The sequence below is a fragment of the Bolinopsis microptera genome, chromosome 9, assembly GCF_026151205.1.
Source record: "Bolinopsis microptera isolate Bmic1 chromosome 9, MBARI_Bmic_1.0, whole genome shotgun sequence".
Lineage (NCBI taxonomy): Eukaryota > Metazoa > Ctenophora > Tentaculata > Lobata > Bolinopsidae > Bolinopsis > Bolinopsis microptera.
In genome coordinates, this window is record NC_087080.1 from 16,967,899 (window position 1) to 16,986,647 (window position 18,749).

At 38.6% G+C, this 18,749-nt stretch overlaps 3 protein-coding genes across 4 annotated transcripts in view; all 3 read right to left on the reverse strand.

The window, feature by feature from the left end:
• LOC134820397 (acid-sensing ion channel 5-like) overlaps positions 1-18,749 on the reverse strand; it is an 80,062-nt gene that overhangs the window by 37,017 nt on the left and 24,296 nt on the right. The window lies entirely within an intron of this gene.
• On the reverse strand, positions 10,755-13,455 carry LOC134820959 (zinc finger protein OZF-like). Its single transcript, XM_063831629.1, has one exon. It carries the CDS (start codon positions 12,919-12,921, stop codon positions 11,428-11,430), a length of 1,494 nt encoding a protein of 497 aa, XP_063687699.1. The 5' UTR covers positions 12,922-13,455; the 3' UTR covers positions 10,755-11,427.
• On the reverse strand, positions 15,751-18,078 carry LOC134820398 (zinc finger protein OZF-like). Its single transcript, XM_063830769.1, has one exon. The coding sequence runs from the start codon at positions 17,167-17,169 to the stop codon at positions 15,805-15,807; it is 1,365 nt and encodes a 454-aa protein (XP_063686839.1). The 5' UTR covers positions 17,170-18,078; the 3' UTR covers positions 15,751-15,804.

Genomic DNA, 18,749 nt, shown 5'->3' on the forward strand with positions numbered 1-18,749 from the left:
TTTGAAATCAATCTTATGCTTAACCATTGTGTCAGAGATTAAGTCGAAACATCGACCTCAGCTATTTTTGATGGTCTATCAAAATGAAAAAAGATATATTGTACGTTTTCACAGATTATTTCAACTTTTCATATCATTAAAGACAGATTTCGATTCTAAAAGCGTCCAAGGAAATATTGTTGTTATTTATTATACACCTTTTCGCACAAACATATTAAAAACTAAAGTCTTCATTAATGGACTGTTCTTTAGACAACAAAAGTTTAAAGAAATGTTTTATTATCGTGATTAGTCTCGACAATCTAGCTCGTTAATTTGTAAAGTTCGAGTAACCCAGTACGTGATGACAAATTACAACTCGAGTCTGTTAGATTCTTAGATTCTTAATTTTCAGAAACTAATCAGTAATCTCAAATAGTTGCAGGTTTTACAAATCCCCAATTTAATCACTTGCCGTAAAATAAACATCCAGTATATTATATTCCATCTTCTGATGGGTGTGAAAACCACCTCTGAGGCCACCCCGATGAAGCCTTTCTTCTTTTCCAACTCTAGTAGCCTGGGTTCTCTGATCATTAGTAGGCTGAAATACCATCCCACATTAAACTGATAGGCTGAGTAGCTCAGGAAATGTGATTGGCATTAATACCTACTCGGTATTGGAGCTACTCGTCCTTACCACAATCTAATTTAGAGCCTTCTACTGTCATTGTTGTGACCTGTAGATTAACCAAACAATATTAAAATATTTGTGTCGTCTAGAGTGGGCAGACTCACATCACAGCTATACAACTTCATACGTCTCACCAACGTCAGAGAAAGGAGAGAGTTCTATATACAAGGTTAGAGTCTCTAAAACTGGATGAAATATTTTAATTTCTTCAATAGAGTTTGTTTTTTCTTAACAATTTCATCTCATTATTTGTTTGCAATTTCCATTTGAAACGAAACTCTAAACCGAGAGGAGCGTTAAACCCAACGTCATTAGGTATTAGGTAAAACTAACTATTAGTATTGCTGTTTAAAGGTGTGACGTCAAGAAGAAGGACAGTGGTATTTGAGACTGGAACTGCGCTACCTGGCCGCTATAATAGAAATATTAATCTATTTTTCACAAAACCTCTAGACCATGTTTTTCACTAATTTCAGCGTATTGATTTGTTTGTAATTCCCTTTTCAATGAAACTCTATCCCACAGGGCCGAAACCGAGAGGGGCATTAAACCCAACATCGTTAGCGATTTCAAATGCAGCTCATAGCTTGTGACGTCATAGCAACAGCCTCTCAGCTATAGCCCCACTTTCGTCCGTGCACTTTTTCAAGAGGTCGTGTCAAATGTTTGCTATCAGATCACCGTAAATTGGAGGTCAATTATAATGAACTAACATTAAATATCACATTACACGGGCTAAGCAACGGTTAGTCACTAGCTTAGTTTCTTAGACTGCCATCTCTCTGGACCCCGTCCAGAATTCCATCTCTTTCGGGAGTGTCATGTGAACATGAGTATGGACAGATTGCAATGAGAATCAGGACGTAAAATAAACAACAAATTGTAGAGATTACACATGACTATTGTAGAGATTACACATGACTATTGTAGAGATTACACATGACTATGAGTCAGAGACGACTAACATTATGTCAACTCTCCAAACGCTCACTTCGCACTTCGCAGACCCCCTCAGACCCCCTCAAACCCCATCAGTGACCCCTGGTGACCGCCACCTTTCCAATTCATTACTCACCGTCCCAACAACAACAATAACCTGCTATCAAAAAATGAACAGCAAGCGAGCTGCATAACACCGCATATGTCAACGATCAAATTCATAACCAATGACATGTCAACGTATGTCCCTGCAGGCCCCAAGGCAGCAAGCAGTTAATCAGCGAACACCTTACCTCCCCTCCTTCTCCTTGCTAAACTGCAGCTACTATCCGCATAATCCCACCAATTTGCTATGAAAATGTCAAAATATTAATTCATTAGCCTTGCTCAGGGGGCTGATTGCTCGGGGGGGGGGGGGGGGGGGGGGGGGGCTGATTGGTTATCGACCAGCAAATGATGAATATTGGATTCGAATGATGAATAATCGAGACAATTTTGTTCTCATCTGGCAGAAACGAACGACGGCTGCAGGTGGTTCAAGCAGGTGGTTCAAGCAGGTGGTCCAGCAGGTGGTTCAAGCAGGTGGTTCAAGCAGGTGGTTCAAGCAGGTGGTTCAAGCAAGTGGTTCAAGCAGGCTTGGTTCCATGAACACCTCATTCGATAACCTATTGATCAGTTATGAACCCGCCGTAACAGTGGCACTTTGGTAGTGGCACTGTGGCAGTGGCAGTGGTTGTGGCAGAATGGTTTTCAGAAAAAAGTTTCAGTTTTCCGGTGTTTTTTTTGAAATAATTTATGACCACGCCCTGTTTCGCAACCACACATTGTTTCGCAAACATCAGCACGTTCGACGACATATGGAAATGAACAATAAGCCAAAATGAACCACAGGTAGTTGGAGCGGATACCGCAGCCGGTGCTATGACCGCGGGTAATATTATAATAACTTCCCTACCGGAACCCTACTAGAAGCAGTAACCGCTCCAACTAACAAACAACAGCCTTGTAATTATATCACAAATATTTAATTATATCACAAATATTTATTGTGGTGGAATTCTTTAGTCTACGGAAACATCTATCCCCGAGATTCCACCGTGGAATTGGACTGTGGTCTCTTTTCAATCGGTCTCACTGGATACAAGTTGAAAGGTCTGATTTAGTAAATAGTATGAAGCCTACAACTATTTACCTAGCTTGCTAGTCTATTGCACGGATATGCAAGTGAAAAGAGCGCCAGGTGAAGAATGATTTGCAGTCACACTGTATCCAAGTGCTAATCATTAGGTACAACTATTGATTACAAATAAGACACAATATACATGTGTTAAGACATTGGATCCGCATTACTCCACCTGTCTTTATATGAAACGAACGCAAATATTAGTCAAACAACAATAGAACTTGTAACTATCAAATAGTGTCAAAACAAGCAGGTTTAACCCAGTTAATCAGCCAACAAGCAGTTTAAATCAGTCACGCACCAGAACACCTTGCACTTAGTAACTTGTTAGTAACAAGTAGTACACATCACAACACGTGACCAATAACTGATAATAATCATGATGTAATACCTGGCTAGCACAGTTGAGAATGGGATGATTGAGAGGATGATCTAGTTACAGCTGTAACTACTTGCTTCACCAGTTCACCAACTCGTGCATGACCACTTGTATTATTGTGGATTTTAGACTGTTATCACAGTCTGAAGAATTGAGACTGTGTCTCACGCTGCCAACTATTTTAAGTTTTTAGAGCTACAAGACCAAAAATATTTATGAAAATGCAGCGCAGTTTATTTTCTTGTTTCATATTTTTCGGGACAGAATGTTTTGACAGTTTGTCATGCAAAATAAACGAAAAAATTAATCAGATTTTCTGTCACTTTACTATACTGACACACTGACATAATACTGTATAGTGTATACTGAGAAGGGTGAAACTAACGGGTGAAACTAACGGGTGAACGCATTTTCGAGAATCTGCATTTGACAAAGGAAATGTGAGTAAACAAAAGAAATTGGTCCGGATATTGACAATGAGTTAAACAGATAATTACAAAACCTCCCAGAAGTTTGTATAAATTAAAAGCAGCAGCACGGCGCACACCACGTTGCTCTGAATCGTAATCATTCTTTAGTCGCTCATTCAAGAATCTTGCCCGTCTTTGCAGAATGATATTAGCAGTTGTATTTGTTCCTGAAAATTGCATATCGAACTATTTATTGGACCCTAGTGGCGGTGAAGATCGGTAAAATCCACAGTTGCAGATGAAAAGCATCATTAAAAAAGTATTCGAAATAGAAATGTTGGTAAACCATCTAGAGCAGGAACTGCTTATACGAGTCTTCTGTTATCATCAACTAAACTAACAAAAACCCCACATTAACTTTGTGTTATTAGTGAAAAATGACGTAAAATAGAGTCCCGGACCACAATGGACCAACATGTGGCAAACATTGACCTTCATTAGTGTCCCAATCCAAGAAGACAGAGTATATAAAAAGTTGCGAGGATTACCCAGGAGTATACAATAACAATATATACTACTTACTGGGTACTACCCAGGAGGAGTTGCGAGTACACAATAACCCCGGTAATTTGGACCGTCAGATCTGCAATCCATAGACTACGTGATCAGTGTACGTGATGATGTTTATTAGTCTCGTTTATTATCAGAATTACAAACAAATTCCCTTCGGTCTCTAAAATCCACTATCAAAACAGACATTTGGTGTGTATTGTTTACCATCCATTCGGCACTTGAGCGTCTAGTTCTAGTTCTGCTCATTCCCCCATTTCACCTCCATCATTCACCTTCATCATGTCACCTCCACATAGATAACCCCTCCTTCAATCTTCAGGTTGCCATGCCTCAGACTCCAGAGGCAGGCAAAGCATCATCATGCTAAAAATCCACTATCAAACCAGACATTTGGTGTGTATTGTTTACCATCCATTAGGCACTTGAGCGTCTAGTTCTAGTTCTACTCATTCCCCCATGTCACCTACATCATGTCACCTCCACAATCCACATAGATAACCCCTTCTTCAGGTTGCCATACCCCAGAGGCAGGCAGCACATTTTCATGCTATCCTTTCCTTTTTTGGGCCATCTAGGTCCAGCCTCTCTTTAAGACAAATTTTTTTTTAATATTTGGATTTTTTTTTAAATATTTGGATTATTTAGCATTTCAATATCCGATTAGCCATGCTGATACGTAATTTCAGTTATAACGTGTCCTTTTTCCTGTGAGATTGAAATGCCAACCACTAAATAAACATTGGTCAACAAGCCAAGCCTTCACTCTGAATGATAATTGATATTGTATTTTATACACAAGGAAATGTGACCGCACTACGTAAAATACATTTCACACACACACGGTGTACACTGTACGTCGCACATTAAAACCAGTCTGCAGTCGTCACTTTTAGTTGCTTTTTGTAGTCACTTAAGTTCAGCACAAAACTAACAACACCTACCCTAACTGGAAGCTCCTGATCAGGAACCTCGCAGTCCATCACATGATTACCCTCTGTCTCTTGCTCCTGGTCCCCAATGTAGTCGCTCAGGACGATCTAACTAGATTCGTACTTTCACTGAGAAACAGGGTGTCACACATTTGTCCACCTGTAAATAATATTCCTGATGAGCGAGCTTGTTGGCTCAGGGTATCTCAACTTACTTTTCCTGGTAAATAAACTCATAACAGTTTGAGCAGCTCGTTGATTTTGTTTTTCTGACTTTATTCTGCTATTCACTATTGTTTTAGAGCATTAATCTAAAAATAGTATTATTGGAGCCCACGCACCTGTTATAATCAGATCATTTTGCAAACTATTCTCTATCGAGATCTTATAAATATAACGGTTGAGCAAGGGCCACGGATACGAAAATAGAAATCTGACTAATTATTATTTACTGTTGAGACTTAAATAGTAATATACCATGAACTCGTCTTAGTTTACATCATCCCGTACTCAGGATCTCACAACAGCGCGGCGCGAGATGATCTGAGACTGGGAGTGCTCAACCTGCCGGTGCCGGACTGTAAACATCAGAACCAGCAGTTAACTGTCACTCAGCAGCTGGAACTGGGGGTTAGGTCCCTCGACCTTGACGTGGCCTACAAACCGGCTATTGGGTCCAGGTTGGATATAATATCTACCATCAGATTTAGATAATGTTCATCCAATGTTTAACAACATGAACAACAACATGGCGAACCTAGCAGTCCCTCGACCTTGACGTGGCCTACAAACCGGCTATTGGGTCCAGGTTGGATATAATATCTACCATCAGATTTAGATAATGTTCATCCAATGTTTAACAACATGAACAACAACATGGCGAACCTAGCAGTCCCTCGACCTTGACGTGGCCTACAAACCGGCCATTGGCTCCAGGTTGGATATAATATCTACCATCAGATTTAGATAATGTTCATCCAATGTTTAACAACATGAACAACAACATGGCGAACCTAGCAGTCCCTCGACCTTGACGTGGCCTACAAACCGGCCATTGGCTCCAGGTTGGATATAATATCTACCATCAGATTTAGATAATGTTCATCCAATGTTTAACAACATGAACAACAACATGGCGAACCTAGCAGTCCCTCGACCTTGACGTGGCCTACAAACCGGCCATTGGCTCCAGGTTGGATATAATATCTACCATCAGATTTAGATAATGTTCATCCAATGTTTAACAACATGAACAACAACATGGCGAACCTAGCAGTCCCTCGACCTTGACGTGGCCTACAAACCGGCCATTGGCTCCAGGTTGGATATAATATCTACCATCAGATTTAGATAATGTTCATCCAATGTTTAACAACATGAACAACAACATGGCGAACCTAGCAGTCCCTCGACCTTGACGTGGCCTACAAACCGGCTATTGGGTCCAGGTTGGATATAATATCTACCATCAGATTTAGATAATGTTCATCCAATGTTTAACAACATGAACAACAACATGGCGAACCTAGCAGTCCCTCGACCTTGACGTGGCCTACAAACCGGCTATTGGGTCCAGGTTGGATATAATATCTACCATCAGATTTAGATAATGTTCATCCAATGTTTAACAACATGAACAACAACATGGCGAACCTAGCAGTCCCTCGACCTTGACGTGGCCTACAAACCGGCCATTGGCTCCAGGTTGGATATAATATCTACCATCAGATTTAGATAATGTTCATCCAATGTTTAACAACATGAACAACAACATGGCGAACCTAGCAGTCCCTCGACCTTGACGTGGCCTACAAACCGGCCATTGGCTCCAGGTTGGATATAATATCTACCATCAGATTTAGATAATGTTCATCCAATGTTTAACAACATGAACAACAACATGGCGAACCTAGCAGTCCCTCGACCTTGACGTGGCCTACAAACCGGCCATTGGCTCCAGGTTGGATATAATATCTACCATCAGATTTAGATAATGTTCATCCAATGTTTAACAACATGAACAACAACATGGCGAACCTAGCAGTCCCTCGACCTTGACGTGGCCTACAAACCGGCCATTGGCTCCAGGTTGGATATAATATCTACCATCAGATTTAGATAATGTTCATCCAATGTTTAACAACATGAACAACAACATGGCGAACCTAGCAGTCCCTCGACCTTGACGTGGCCTACAAACCGGCTATTGGGTCCAGGTTGGATATAATATCTACCATCAGATTTAGATAATGTTCATCCAATGTTTAACAACATGAACAACAACATGGCGAACCTAGCAGTCCCTCGACCTTGACGTGGCCTACAAACCGGCCATTGGCTCCAGGTTGGATATAATATCTACCATCAGATTTAGATAATGTTCATCCAATGTTTAACAACATGAACAACAACATGGCGAACCTAGCAGTCCCTCGACCTTGACGTGGCCTACAAACCGGCTATTGGGTCCAGGTTGGATATAATATCTACCATCAGATTTAGATAATGTTCATCCAATGTTTAACAACATGAACAACAACATGGCGAACCTAGCAGTCCCTCGACCTTGACGTGGCCTACAAACCGGCCATTGGGTCCAGGTTGGATATAATATCTACCATCAGATTTAGATAATGTTCATCCAATGTTTAACAACATGAACAACAACATGGCGAACCTAGCAGTCCCTCGACCTTGACGTGGCCTACAAACCGGCTATTGGGTCCAGGTTGGATATAATATCTACCATCAGATTTAGATAATGTTCATCCAATGTTTAACAACATGAACAACAACATGGCGAACCTAGCAGTCCCTCGACCTTGACGTGGCCTACAAACCGGCCATTGGGTCCAGGTTGGATATAATATCTACCATCAGATTTAGATAATGTTCATCCAATGTTTAACAACATGAACAACAACATGGCGAACCTAGCAGTCCCTCGACCTTGACGTGGCCTACAAACCGGCCATTGGGTCCAGGTTGGATATAATATCTACCATCAGATTTAGATAATGTTCATCCAATGTTTAACAACATGAACAACAACATGGCGAACCTAGCAGTCCCTCGACCTTGACGTGGCCTACAAACCGGCCATTGGGTCCAGGTTGGATATAATATCTACCATCAGATTTAGATAATGTTCATCCAATGTTTAACAACATGAACAACAACATGGCGAACCTAGCAGTCCCTCGACCTTGACGTGGCCTACAAACCGGCCATTGGGTCCAGGTTGGATATAATATCTACCATCAGATTTAGATAAACAGAATTTGTAGAACTAGTTATATAATCAAACAATCATGAAACAACGCTGTAGAACTAAAAATAGGGAATTGTTTGCCCTGACGGTATATGGATCGCTCTTGGCCAGGAAAAATATAATTTCATCCACATTATTATTTTTTAAATCAACAGAAAAAGTACGAATTCAGAGAATTTAAAAATATTCATCCAATGTTTAACAACAACAACATGGCGAACCTAGCAAGCTAGGAACGAGGGGACGACCTCTTTTTCTTTTGCGGTGCGACCACGGTTCTTTCGGTATAGTACAGATTTCTCCGCAGCATAGTCGGGACGTAACTCCACTTCCAGGCATATATATATAATATGCAGTCGTGTTATTCTCACAGCTGTGTTAATTTCAATGAGACTCATTGAGAGCCACTATCATTCACACCATGGTTTGGTGAGTGATGCTAAAACTATGGTCGATGGTGGTATATTAAAGATTTTAATATGACCCAAGCGCAGCCCATTACACTTACAGTAAAACTGCGACTTACTGTGAATATCAATTAACTATTAACTATTGGTATTTAGAAAATTATTAATTAGAATATTTGCCCCAGACGAGTGAAGGATAACGCAGTGATAGCCCACTGTGCCGGGATCTGCGCTTATGGAGTCAAACTAGAGGCTGTTCTTAAGGAAATAACACAGTAAGTTGAATTGTAGTTCTTTTATTATTACTATTAGTATTTAGTGGCTCAGTGGCTCAGTCGGTTAATCCGCCTGTCTACTGGCCTGGAGGTTGCGAGTTCGAATCCCAGTTGGCCCAAAATCTCAAAAACTGAAGGGCAGCCGTCACTCACCAAACCATGGTGTAAATGGTAGTGGCTTATGGTAGAGCTGCGAAAATAACACGAGTGTATTTGCCTGGGGTTGTTTTCCGACTATACTGCAGGGAAATCTGTACCGAAAGTACCGTGGCCGAAATGCAATTAGACAGGGAAATCTGCTCCTCCACTGCGGTCGACCAAATTATTATTATTATTAGTATTAGTATTAGTACGTCCCAGTATGTAGTTGGTGCTTTTTAAAATTTTTGATAAATTAGAGCTCGTATTAAGTTGTTGATGGAAAAGTAGCCAAAATAATATTCTCTACAACAACTCACTGTATATCTAATTTGTTGTCGATCATTCATTTGCAAATCATCGCCATTTCATCAGTGATATCCATCATCCAATGTCCAAAGCTCTCATTTGTCATAATACGTGCCTAAATTCATTGTTTTTAAGACAATCCATCACAGAACATCTGAATCTTTCTCAAAATCTTTAAAAAGTGTTCAGTCTAGTCGTAGCTTAATTTTCAATTGACATATTACTAGGAGAATTCAGAACTGTTGTCTCATGCGTTATACCATTATCAATTATAACTATGAACACTATCAGCCTGGGGTCCCCATGTAATCCAGAGACGGTAACTTTTACATCATACGGTAACTCTTTACATAATAAACTGGCCTGGGTTTATTGGAGAGTATGAGGACACGATAGCCGGGTACAAGGCCAACCTAATCAGTAGAAAGCTTAACAAAACGAAGAGTTTTATTTTCAAAAGTCTGTCCCATTTTCAGATATGAAAATTTCTGAACACACATTTGACAGATTGGATGACATTTTTGCCCACAAACCGATTAGTCAGTTAATTGATGATGGTATGATATCAAATTGGAGTACTGAAAGTCAAAATCTTTCGGTATAGTGTCGAGAAAACTCTGACGAAGACAAATGGTGAAGGTTTTTTAAATCGGTCCTTAGTAATTTGTTCAATTGATGGTTTTGTACCACAAATGTTACATAAAATGGCTTGAGCAGCTTAATAAAGAAAACAGTAAGAGTTAGGGGGCTCGCTCTTTCTCCCCTTACTGCATATTATGTAGCGTTGGAACATATATCATAATTACACTGTCATGAATACTATAATCTTATTAGGGAAGGAATCGCTCAAAGCGGTCTGTTTGGACTGTAGATAAAGTTCATACTTTCATACGACAATGTAATCATGTTTTCATATATGCGGGTGTTGTGCCGTGTGCGGAGTTAACAAGGGTTAATTTCTATTGATTATAATTGTTTAAGATACTATTGTTTAAGATACTATTGGATACGTGAGGGCACTCCGAATAGAATTGCTCACCTAATGCGGGTTTTGACTCAGCGGGTAAACAACCCTACCCTTTTTAACTCCGGCAGTGAAATCCTGGCCGAATGCCGGGTTACACTAGTTTACTATATTATAGCTATGTGTAAAACTGATTACGTAGGGGGAGGGGGTTAAAAATTGAATACTTAATATGTGAGCGACTCCCTATCTGATCTAGGTAAGGATGGTAATTTAATTATATATTAATCCTAATTTACATAAATTTGTTCCAATTTTCTCAATTTTCCCAATGTTTCACTCTCGGAAGACTGGATACAGAATCAATTAGGCAATAGTCCATATTCAAGGCATGGATAATGCCAGCTTTCTCAAGAATTGTTATTAGCTGGTTATAGCTTGCATTTTTCTTCAAACGTTTAGTAGCCACCCAGCGTGGAGTGGCTCGGGCAACATATATAACTCAACGCCACTGGACAGGGGCCGGGACGGTAGTTATGTGTCCCATATCCAAACACCTTGCCTAAACATCTAGTTATCTGATTCTGGACCGGCAAGGTTACTCTCTAAACCAAAACTACATTTAATTGAAACAATAGTGTATGATATTGAAATTGAAATTGAAATATGAAGAAGGTTAGGTGAAGCATTTTGTAGTTGCTCGAAAACTTAATAAACTAAAAATACTAACGTATAAAGTATTACACTAAATTTTAATAACATTAATATAGATTTTGTAATATTCCCTGATTATTGATTATAATTACTTAACGTTATAAAACCAGACAGTTTTAATTTATACTTTGTCTCAAATCCCCCCAATATACATTGTAAAACTAAAACTACTAGGATTTATTAGACCCTTTAAGTCAGCATTGTGCTAATTGAACGAGAAACATCGTCCTCTTCCCATCATAACATATCACATACATTTTGATTTACACCCAATGGTCGCTGAACTGGCAGGAAATATGAGAGGGGGAAGGAAATGTTGTAGAGTATAAGGTAAGTGGGACAGTGGGAGCAGGTGTGAAAACAGATTCACCAGGTGAGAAGGTGAGAGGATCTGCAGGGTGAGGCTCGTGAGATTCAGGTAGGTGACTGGAAAAGGAACTGGGAGGTAAGCTGGAACTGGAAAGATAGGGGTCATAGAAGTTCAGAGGCTTTACAAATGTGAGTGGCTTCACGAAAGGTAGAGGCTTAACAAAAATGGGTCCTCCAACACAACCGGTATGATTCATTTGATGTTTACTTAGATCTGATTTTCGGATTGAACTGTAGGAACATTCAGAGCATTTAAACGGTTTTTCACCGGTATGAGTCCTCTGATGTTTAACTAGGTTTTGTTTTATGCTTGCACTGTAGGAACATTCAGAGCATTTATACGGTTTTTCACCGGTATGAGTCCTCTGATGTATAACTAGGTTTTGTTTTATGCTTGCACTGTAGGAACATTCGCAGCAATTATACGGTTTTTCACCGGTATGAGTCCTCTGATGTTTAACTAGATTTTGTTTTAAGCTTGCACTGTAGGAACATTCAGAGCATTTATACGGTTTTTCACCGGTATGAGTCCTCTGATGTTTAACTAGGGTTTGTTTTAAGCTTGCACTGTAGGAACATTCGGAACATTTAAACGGTTTTTCACCGGTATGAGTCATCTGATGTCCAACTAGGGTTGATTTCCGGCCAGTACTAAAGGAACATTCGGAGCATTTGTACGGTTTTTCACCGGTATGAGTCATCTGATGTCCAACCAGGCTTGATTCCCAGCGAGTACTAAAGGAGCATTCAGAGCATTTATACGGTTTTTCACCGGTATGAGTCCTCTGATGTTTAACTAGGTTTTGTTTTAAGCTTGAACTGTAGGAACATTCGGAGCATTTATACGGTTTTTCACCGGTATGAGTCCTCTGATGTTTAACTAGGTTTTGTTTTAAGCTTGCATTGTAGGAACATTCGGAGCATTTATACAGTTTTTCACCGGTATGAGTCCTCTGATGTTTAACTAGGTTTTGTTTTAAGCTTGAACTGTAAGAACATTCAGAGCATTTATACGGTTTTTCATCGGTATGAGTCCTCTGATGTTTAACTAGGTTTTGTTTTAAGCTTGCACTGTAGGAACATTCGGAGCATTTATACGGTTTTTCATCGGTATGAGTCCGTTGATGTGAAACTAAAGCTGTTTTTTTGCTTGCATTGTAGGAACATTCAGAGCGAATGTAAGCATTTTCATTGGGATGAACCCACTGGTAGCGAAGCAATTCTGATTCCTGGTTGGGACAATCCAACTGAGATACTGCATTTGAATACACTTCTGATTTAACAAGAAAATTATCTTCCTCCTTCTTAATCTCTGTCTTGATCAATTCCGGTGAAATACTTTCTTCTTCCATTTCATTTTTAAACTCTGGAACATTTTGCTGCTCCATTTTACTAAAAAGTTAACGACCGTACGAAGTTTCCGCTTAACAATCATCACTAGAAAACAAAATTAATACAAGTTCGAGATCTAAATTTCAGTGTAAATATTTGAAGAGCTTTTCGCTTTGGTTACATCAGGAAGAAACAAGCTTTTAAAAAGTGTTGGTAGTAACCCAGAAAATTGAAAACAAGCGAATATGGTTATCAAATTTGAAACAGGTTTAACTTAATGTTAATAAGGTATTCGGATGCTGATATTATATAGCCACGTAAAGCTATTAAACTACGAAACTTAATCTTCTAAACATTTATTAGAAGAGATCTCAAAACTGAAGCTTCAGTATAACTGTTAGTTTGAGCTTTGCTTCCCACAATACGTTTAAGATAATGGCAGCTCATGTTACCAGGGCAGCTCATGTTACCAGGGCAGCTCATGTTACCAAGGTAACACCTGTTACCAAGGTGACACACGTTAACACGTGATGTGATAACAGGGTCATAGTATAAGTGACCGACTGCGTAGCTGTGTAAGTGTGTAATTATGTAGTTAACTGTTATAATATTGTAATCACGTATTGTTAAGTGTTGCTAAGTGTTGCTAAGTGTTGCTAAGTGTTGCTAAGTGTTGCTAAGTGTTGCTAAGTGTTGCTAAGTATTGCTAAGTGTTGCTAAGTGTTGCTAAGTGAGACCTTTACCGATTGTTGAAATTCGACATCTACAGTTTTGGCCGAATTTCTGACCCGCAACCAATAAATTAGTCAACTATAAATGGAAAATGATACGATTGAGATGCTGGAAGTTTGATTCGGGTCGGAGGACGCTCAAAGCAGAAATCTCAACAAAACGAAAAGTTGTATTTTGAAAACTCTGTCCTATTTTCATTTATGAAAATTTCTGAACACACATTTGACAGATTGGATGAACTTTTAGCCCACAAACTAATTAGTCATACTGTCCCATACTTTTTTTCATTTTAAGTTTTTGAAGCTGAAATTTCCAGGGCCGATATTTTACAGTTTTGACTGAATCTCTTACCTGCAAGTGGCAACTAATTAGTCAATTAAATAAAGATGGCATATGACATGATTGAGGTACTGGAAGTTTGATTTCGAACGGAAGAAGCTCACAGCAGAAAGCTTAACAAAATGAAAGTTTCTGAACACACATTAGACAGATTGGATGACACTTTTGCCCACAAACCAATTAGTCAGTTAATTGATGATGGTATGAAACCAAATTGAGGTACTAGAAGTCAAAATCTCGAAACAAAATGGAAAATCATACTGTCCCATATTCTGTCCCAGTTTTTGAAAATGAAATTTCCAGGACGGACAATTTACAGTTTTGGCTGATTTTTTCACCCACAACCAATTATTAATCCAACTATAAATGGTATATGACACGATTGAGGTGCTGATAGTTTGATTCGAGTCAGAGGAAGCTCACAGTAGAAATCTTAACAAAACGAAAAGTTGTATTTTCAAAACTCTGATTCAAGGCATGGATAATGCCAGCTTTCTCAAGAAATGTTATTAGGTCCAATAAACGTTAGTAGCCACCCAGCGTGGAGTGGCTCGGGCAACATATATAACTTTACGCCACTGGACAGGGCCGGGACGGTAGTTATGTGTGTCCCATATCCAAACACCTTGCCTAAACATCCAGTTATCTGATCATGGGCAGGCAAGGTTACTCTCTAAACCAAAACTACATTTAAATGAAACAATAGTGTATGATATTGAAATTGAAATATGAAGAAGGTTAGGTAAAGCATTTTGTAGTTGCTCGAAAACTTAATAAACTAAAAATACTAACGTATAAAATATTATACTAAATTCTAATAATATTAATATAGATTTTGTAATATTCCCTGATTATTGATTATAATTACTTAACTCATAAAACCAGACAGTTATAATTTAAACTTTATCACATATCCCCCAATATACATTGTAATAGTAAAACAACTAGGATGTATTAGACCCTTGCATGTTCCTATAAACGTTTAGTAGCCATCCAGCGTGGAGTGGCTCGGGCAACATATATAACATTACGCCACTGGACAGGGCCGGGACGGTAGTTTACCTCCACTGCATTTATAGTTATACAATAAATTCTACAATCATAATTTTGTATCGTGATGGAGACCAGTGTCCATACAAAACATTTACTAGGTTGCCGTCTGGTGTGAGCAATTTAGCAAACAGCACGCACACTCCTTTGCCCCGTCAACCTATATCTAATCTATTTAAAGAGTGACAACCATACTACACATTGAATTAGGATTCCTTTAAATATCAAATTGATTTATTGTAAACTTGTTTACTCTGTAATAAATGGCATAAAATTGAAATTGTTGTTTACCTGACAATTTGTGTTTAACCGAGTTAAGTATGTCCCATATCCAAACAACTTGCCTAAACATCCAGTTATCTGATCCTGAACAGGTAAGTTTACTCTCTAAACCAAAATTAAATTTAAAAGACACTAAATAATAGTGTATGATATTGAAATTGAAATACAAAGAAGGTTAAATAAAGCATTTTATAGTTGCTCGAAAACTTTTAATAAACTAAAAATACTAACGTATAAAAGTATAAAGTATTATACTAAATTGTGATAGCATTAATATAGATTTTGTGATATTCCCTGATTATTGATTATAATTACTTAATTTTATAAAACCAGACAGTTTTAATTTATACTTTGTCACAAATCCCCCCAATATACATTGTAAAAGTAAAACTACTAGGATTTATTAGACCCTTTAAGACAGCATTGTGCTAATTTATATTTGATTTGGACGAGAAAATTCGTCCTCTTCCCATCATAACATATTACATACATTTTGATTTACGCCCCATGGTCGCTGAACTGGCAGGAAATATGAGCTAAGGGGAAGGAAATGTTGTAGAGTATAAGGTAGGTGGGACAGTGGGAGCAGGTGTGAAAACAGATTCACCAGGTGAGAAGTTGAGAGGATCTGCACGGTGAGGCTTGTGAGATTCTGGTTGGTTACTGGAGAAGGAACTGGAAGGTAAGCTGGAACTAAAATGATGGGCGTCATCGAAGATCAGAGGCTTTACAAATGTGAGTGGCTTCACGAAAGGTAGAGGCTTAACAAAAATGGGTCCTCCAACACTACCTTTTTGAAAGAAAGTCGAATTTTGTATTAAACTGTAGGAACTTTCAGACCATTTATACGGTTTTTCACCGGTATGAGTCCTCTGATGTTTACTTAGGTCTGATTTTCGGATTGAACTGTAAGAACATTCGGAGCATTTATACGGTTTTTCACCGGTATGATTCATCTGATGTCTACTTAGTTGTGATTTTCGGATTGAACTGTAGGAACATTCGGAGCATTTATACGGTTTTTCACCGGTATGAGTCATTTGATGGTTACTTAGGTCTGATTTTCGGATTGAACTGTAGGAACATTCGGAGCATTTATATGATTTTTCACCGGTATGAGTCATATGATGTTTACTTAGGTCTGATTTTCGGATTGAACTGTAGGAACATTCGGAGCATTTAAACGGTTTTTTACCGGTATGAGTCATCTGATGTCCAACCAGGCTTGATTCCCACCCAGTACTAAAGGAACATTCAGAGCATTTGTACGGTTTTTCACCGGTATGAGTCCGCTGATGTTTAACTAGGTTTTGTTTTAAGCTTGCACTGTAGGAACATTCGGAGCATTTAAACGGTTTTTCACCGGTATGAGTCCTCTGATGTTTAACTAGGTTTGATTTCCGGCCAGTACTAAAGGAACATTCGGAGCATTTGTACGGTTTTTCACCGGTATGCGTCATATGATGGCTGACTAGGTTTGGTTTTTGGCTTGAACTGTAGGAACATTCGGAGCATTTGTATTGTTTTTCACCGGTATGAGTCATCTGATGGCGAACTAAGTTTTGTTTTACGCTTGCACTGTAAGAACATTCAGAGCATTTATACGGTTTTTCATCGGTATGAGTCCGTTGATGTGAAACTAAAGCTGTTTTTTTGCTTGCATTGTAGGAACATTCAGAGCGAATGTAAGCATTTTCATTAGGATGAACCCACTGGTAGCGAAGCAATGCTGATTCTTGGTTGGGACAATCCAACTGAGACACTGCATTTGAATACACTTCTGATTTAACAAGAAAATTCTCTTCCTCCTTCTTAATCTCTGTCTTGATCAATTCTGGTGAAATACTTTCTTCTTCCATCTTCATCTCATTTTTAAAGTCTGGAACATTTTGCTGCTCCATTTTACTAAAAAGTTAACGACCGTACAGGATTTTCCGCTTAACAGTCGTCACTAGAAAACAAAATTAATACAAGTTCGAGATCTAAATTTCAGTGTAATTATTTGAAGAGCTTTTCGCTTTGGTTACATCAGGAAGAAACAAGCTTTTAAAAGTGTTGGTAGTAACCCAGAAAATTGAAAACAAGCGAATATGGTAATTTAATTTGAAACAGGTCCAACTTATTGTTATTGAGGTATTCGGATGCTGATATTATAAAGCCACAAAAAAGCTATTAAACTACGAAACTTAATCTTCTAAACATTTATTAGAAGTGATCTCAAAACTGAAGCTTCAGTATAATACTGTTAGTTTGAGCTTCACTTCCCACAATACGTTTAAGATAATGGCAGCTCATGTTACCAAGGCAGCTCATGTTACCAAGGTAGCACATGTCAACACGTTATGTGATAACAGGGTCATAGTATAAGTAACCGACTGTGTATCTGTGTGTAAGTGTGTAATTATGTAGTTAACTGTTATAATATTGTAATCACGTGTTGCTAAGTGTTGCTAAGTGTTGCTAAGTGTTGCTAAGTATTGCTAAGTATTGCTAAGTGTTGCTAAGTGTTGCTAAGTGAGACCTTTACCGATTGTTGAAATTCGACATCTACAGTTTTGGCCGAATTTCAGACCCGCAACCAATTAGTCAGTCAACTATAGATGCCAAATGACACGATCGAGGTGCTGGAAGTTTGATTCGGGTCGGAGGAAGCTCACAGCAGAAATCTTAACAAAACGAAAAGTTGTATTTTCAAAACCCTGTCCCATTTTCAGATATGAAAATTTCTGAACACACATTTGACAAATTGGATGAAAATTTTGCCCACAAAACGATTAGTCAGTTAATTGATGATGGTATGAAACCAAATTGGGGTACTGGAAGTCAAAATCTCGAAAAAAATTCGAAAATCATACTATCCCATACTCTGTCCCATTTTCAGTTTTTGAAGCTGAAATTTCCAGGGCCAAAATTTTACAGTTTCGGCCGAATTTCTGACCCGCAACCAATTAGTCAGTCAACTATAAATGGAAAATGACACGATTGAGGTGCTGAAAGTTTGATTCGGGTCAGAGGAAGCTCACAGCAGAAATCTTATCAAAACGAAAAGTTGTATTTTCAAAGCTATGTCCCATTTTCAAATATGAAAATTTCTTAACACACATTTGACAGATTTGATGACATTTTTGCCCACAAACCAATTAGTCAGTTAATTGATGATGGTATGAAACCAATTTGGGGTACTGGAAGTCAAAATCTCAAAAAAATGGAAAATCATACTGTCCCATACTCTGTCCCATTTTCAGTTTTTGAAGCTGAAATTTCCAGGGCCAAAATTTTACAGTTTCGGCCGAATTTCTGACCCGCAACCAATTAGTCAGTCAACTATAAATGGAAAATGACACGATTGAGGTGCTGAAAGTTTGATTCGGGTCAGAGGAAGCTCACAGCAGAAATCTTATCAAAACGAAAAGTTGTATTTTCAAAGCTATGTCCCATTTTCAAATATGAAAATTTCTTAACACACATTTGACAGATTTGA

Coding starts and splice junctions, on each gene's coding strand:
- LOC134820959 (XM_063831629.1), bottom strand. CDS start 12,921: ATGGAGCAGCAAAATGTTCCAGAGTTTAAAAATGAAATGGAAGAAGAA.
- LOC134820398 (XM_063830769.1), bottom strand. CDS start 17,169: ATGGAGCAGCAAAATGTTCCAGACTTTAAAAATGAGATGAAGATGGAA.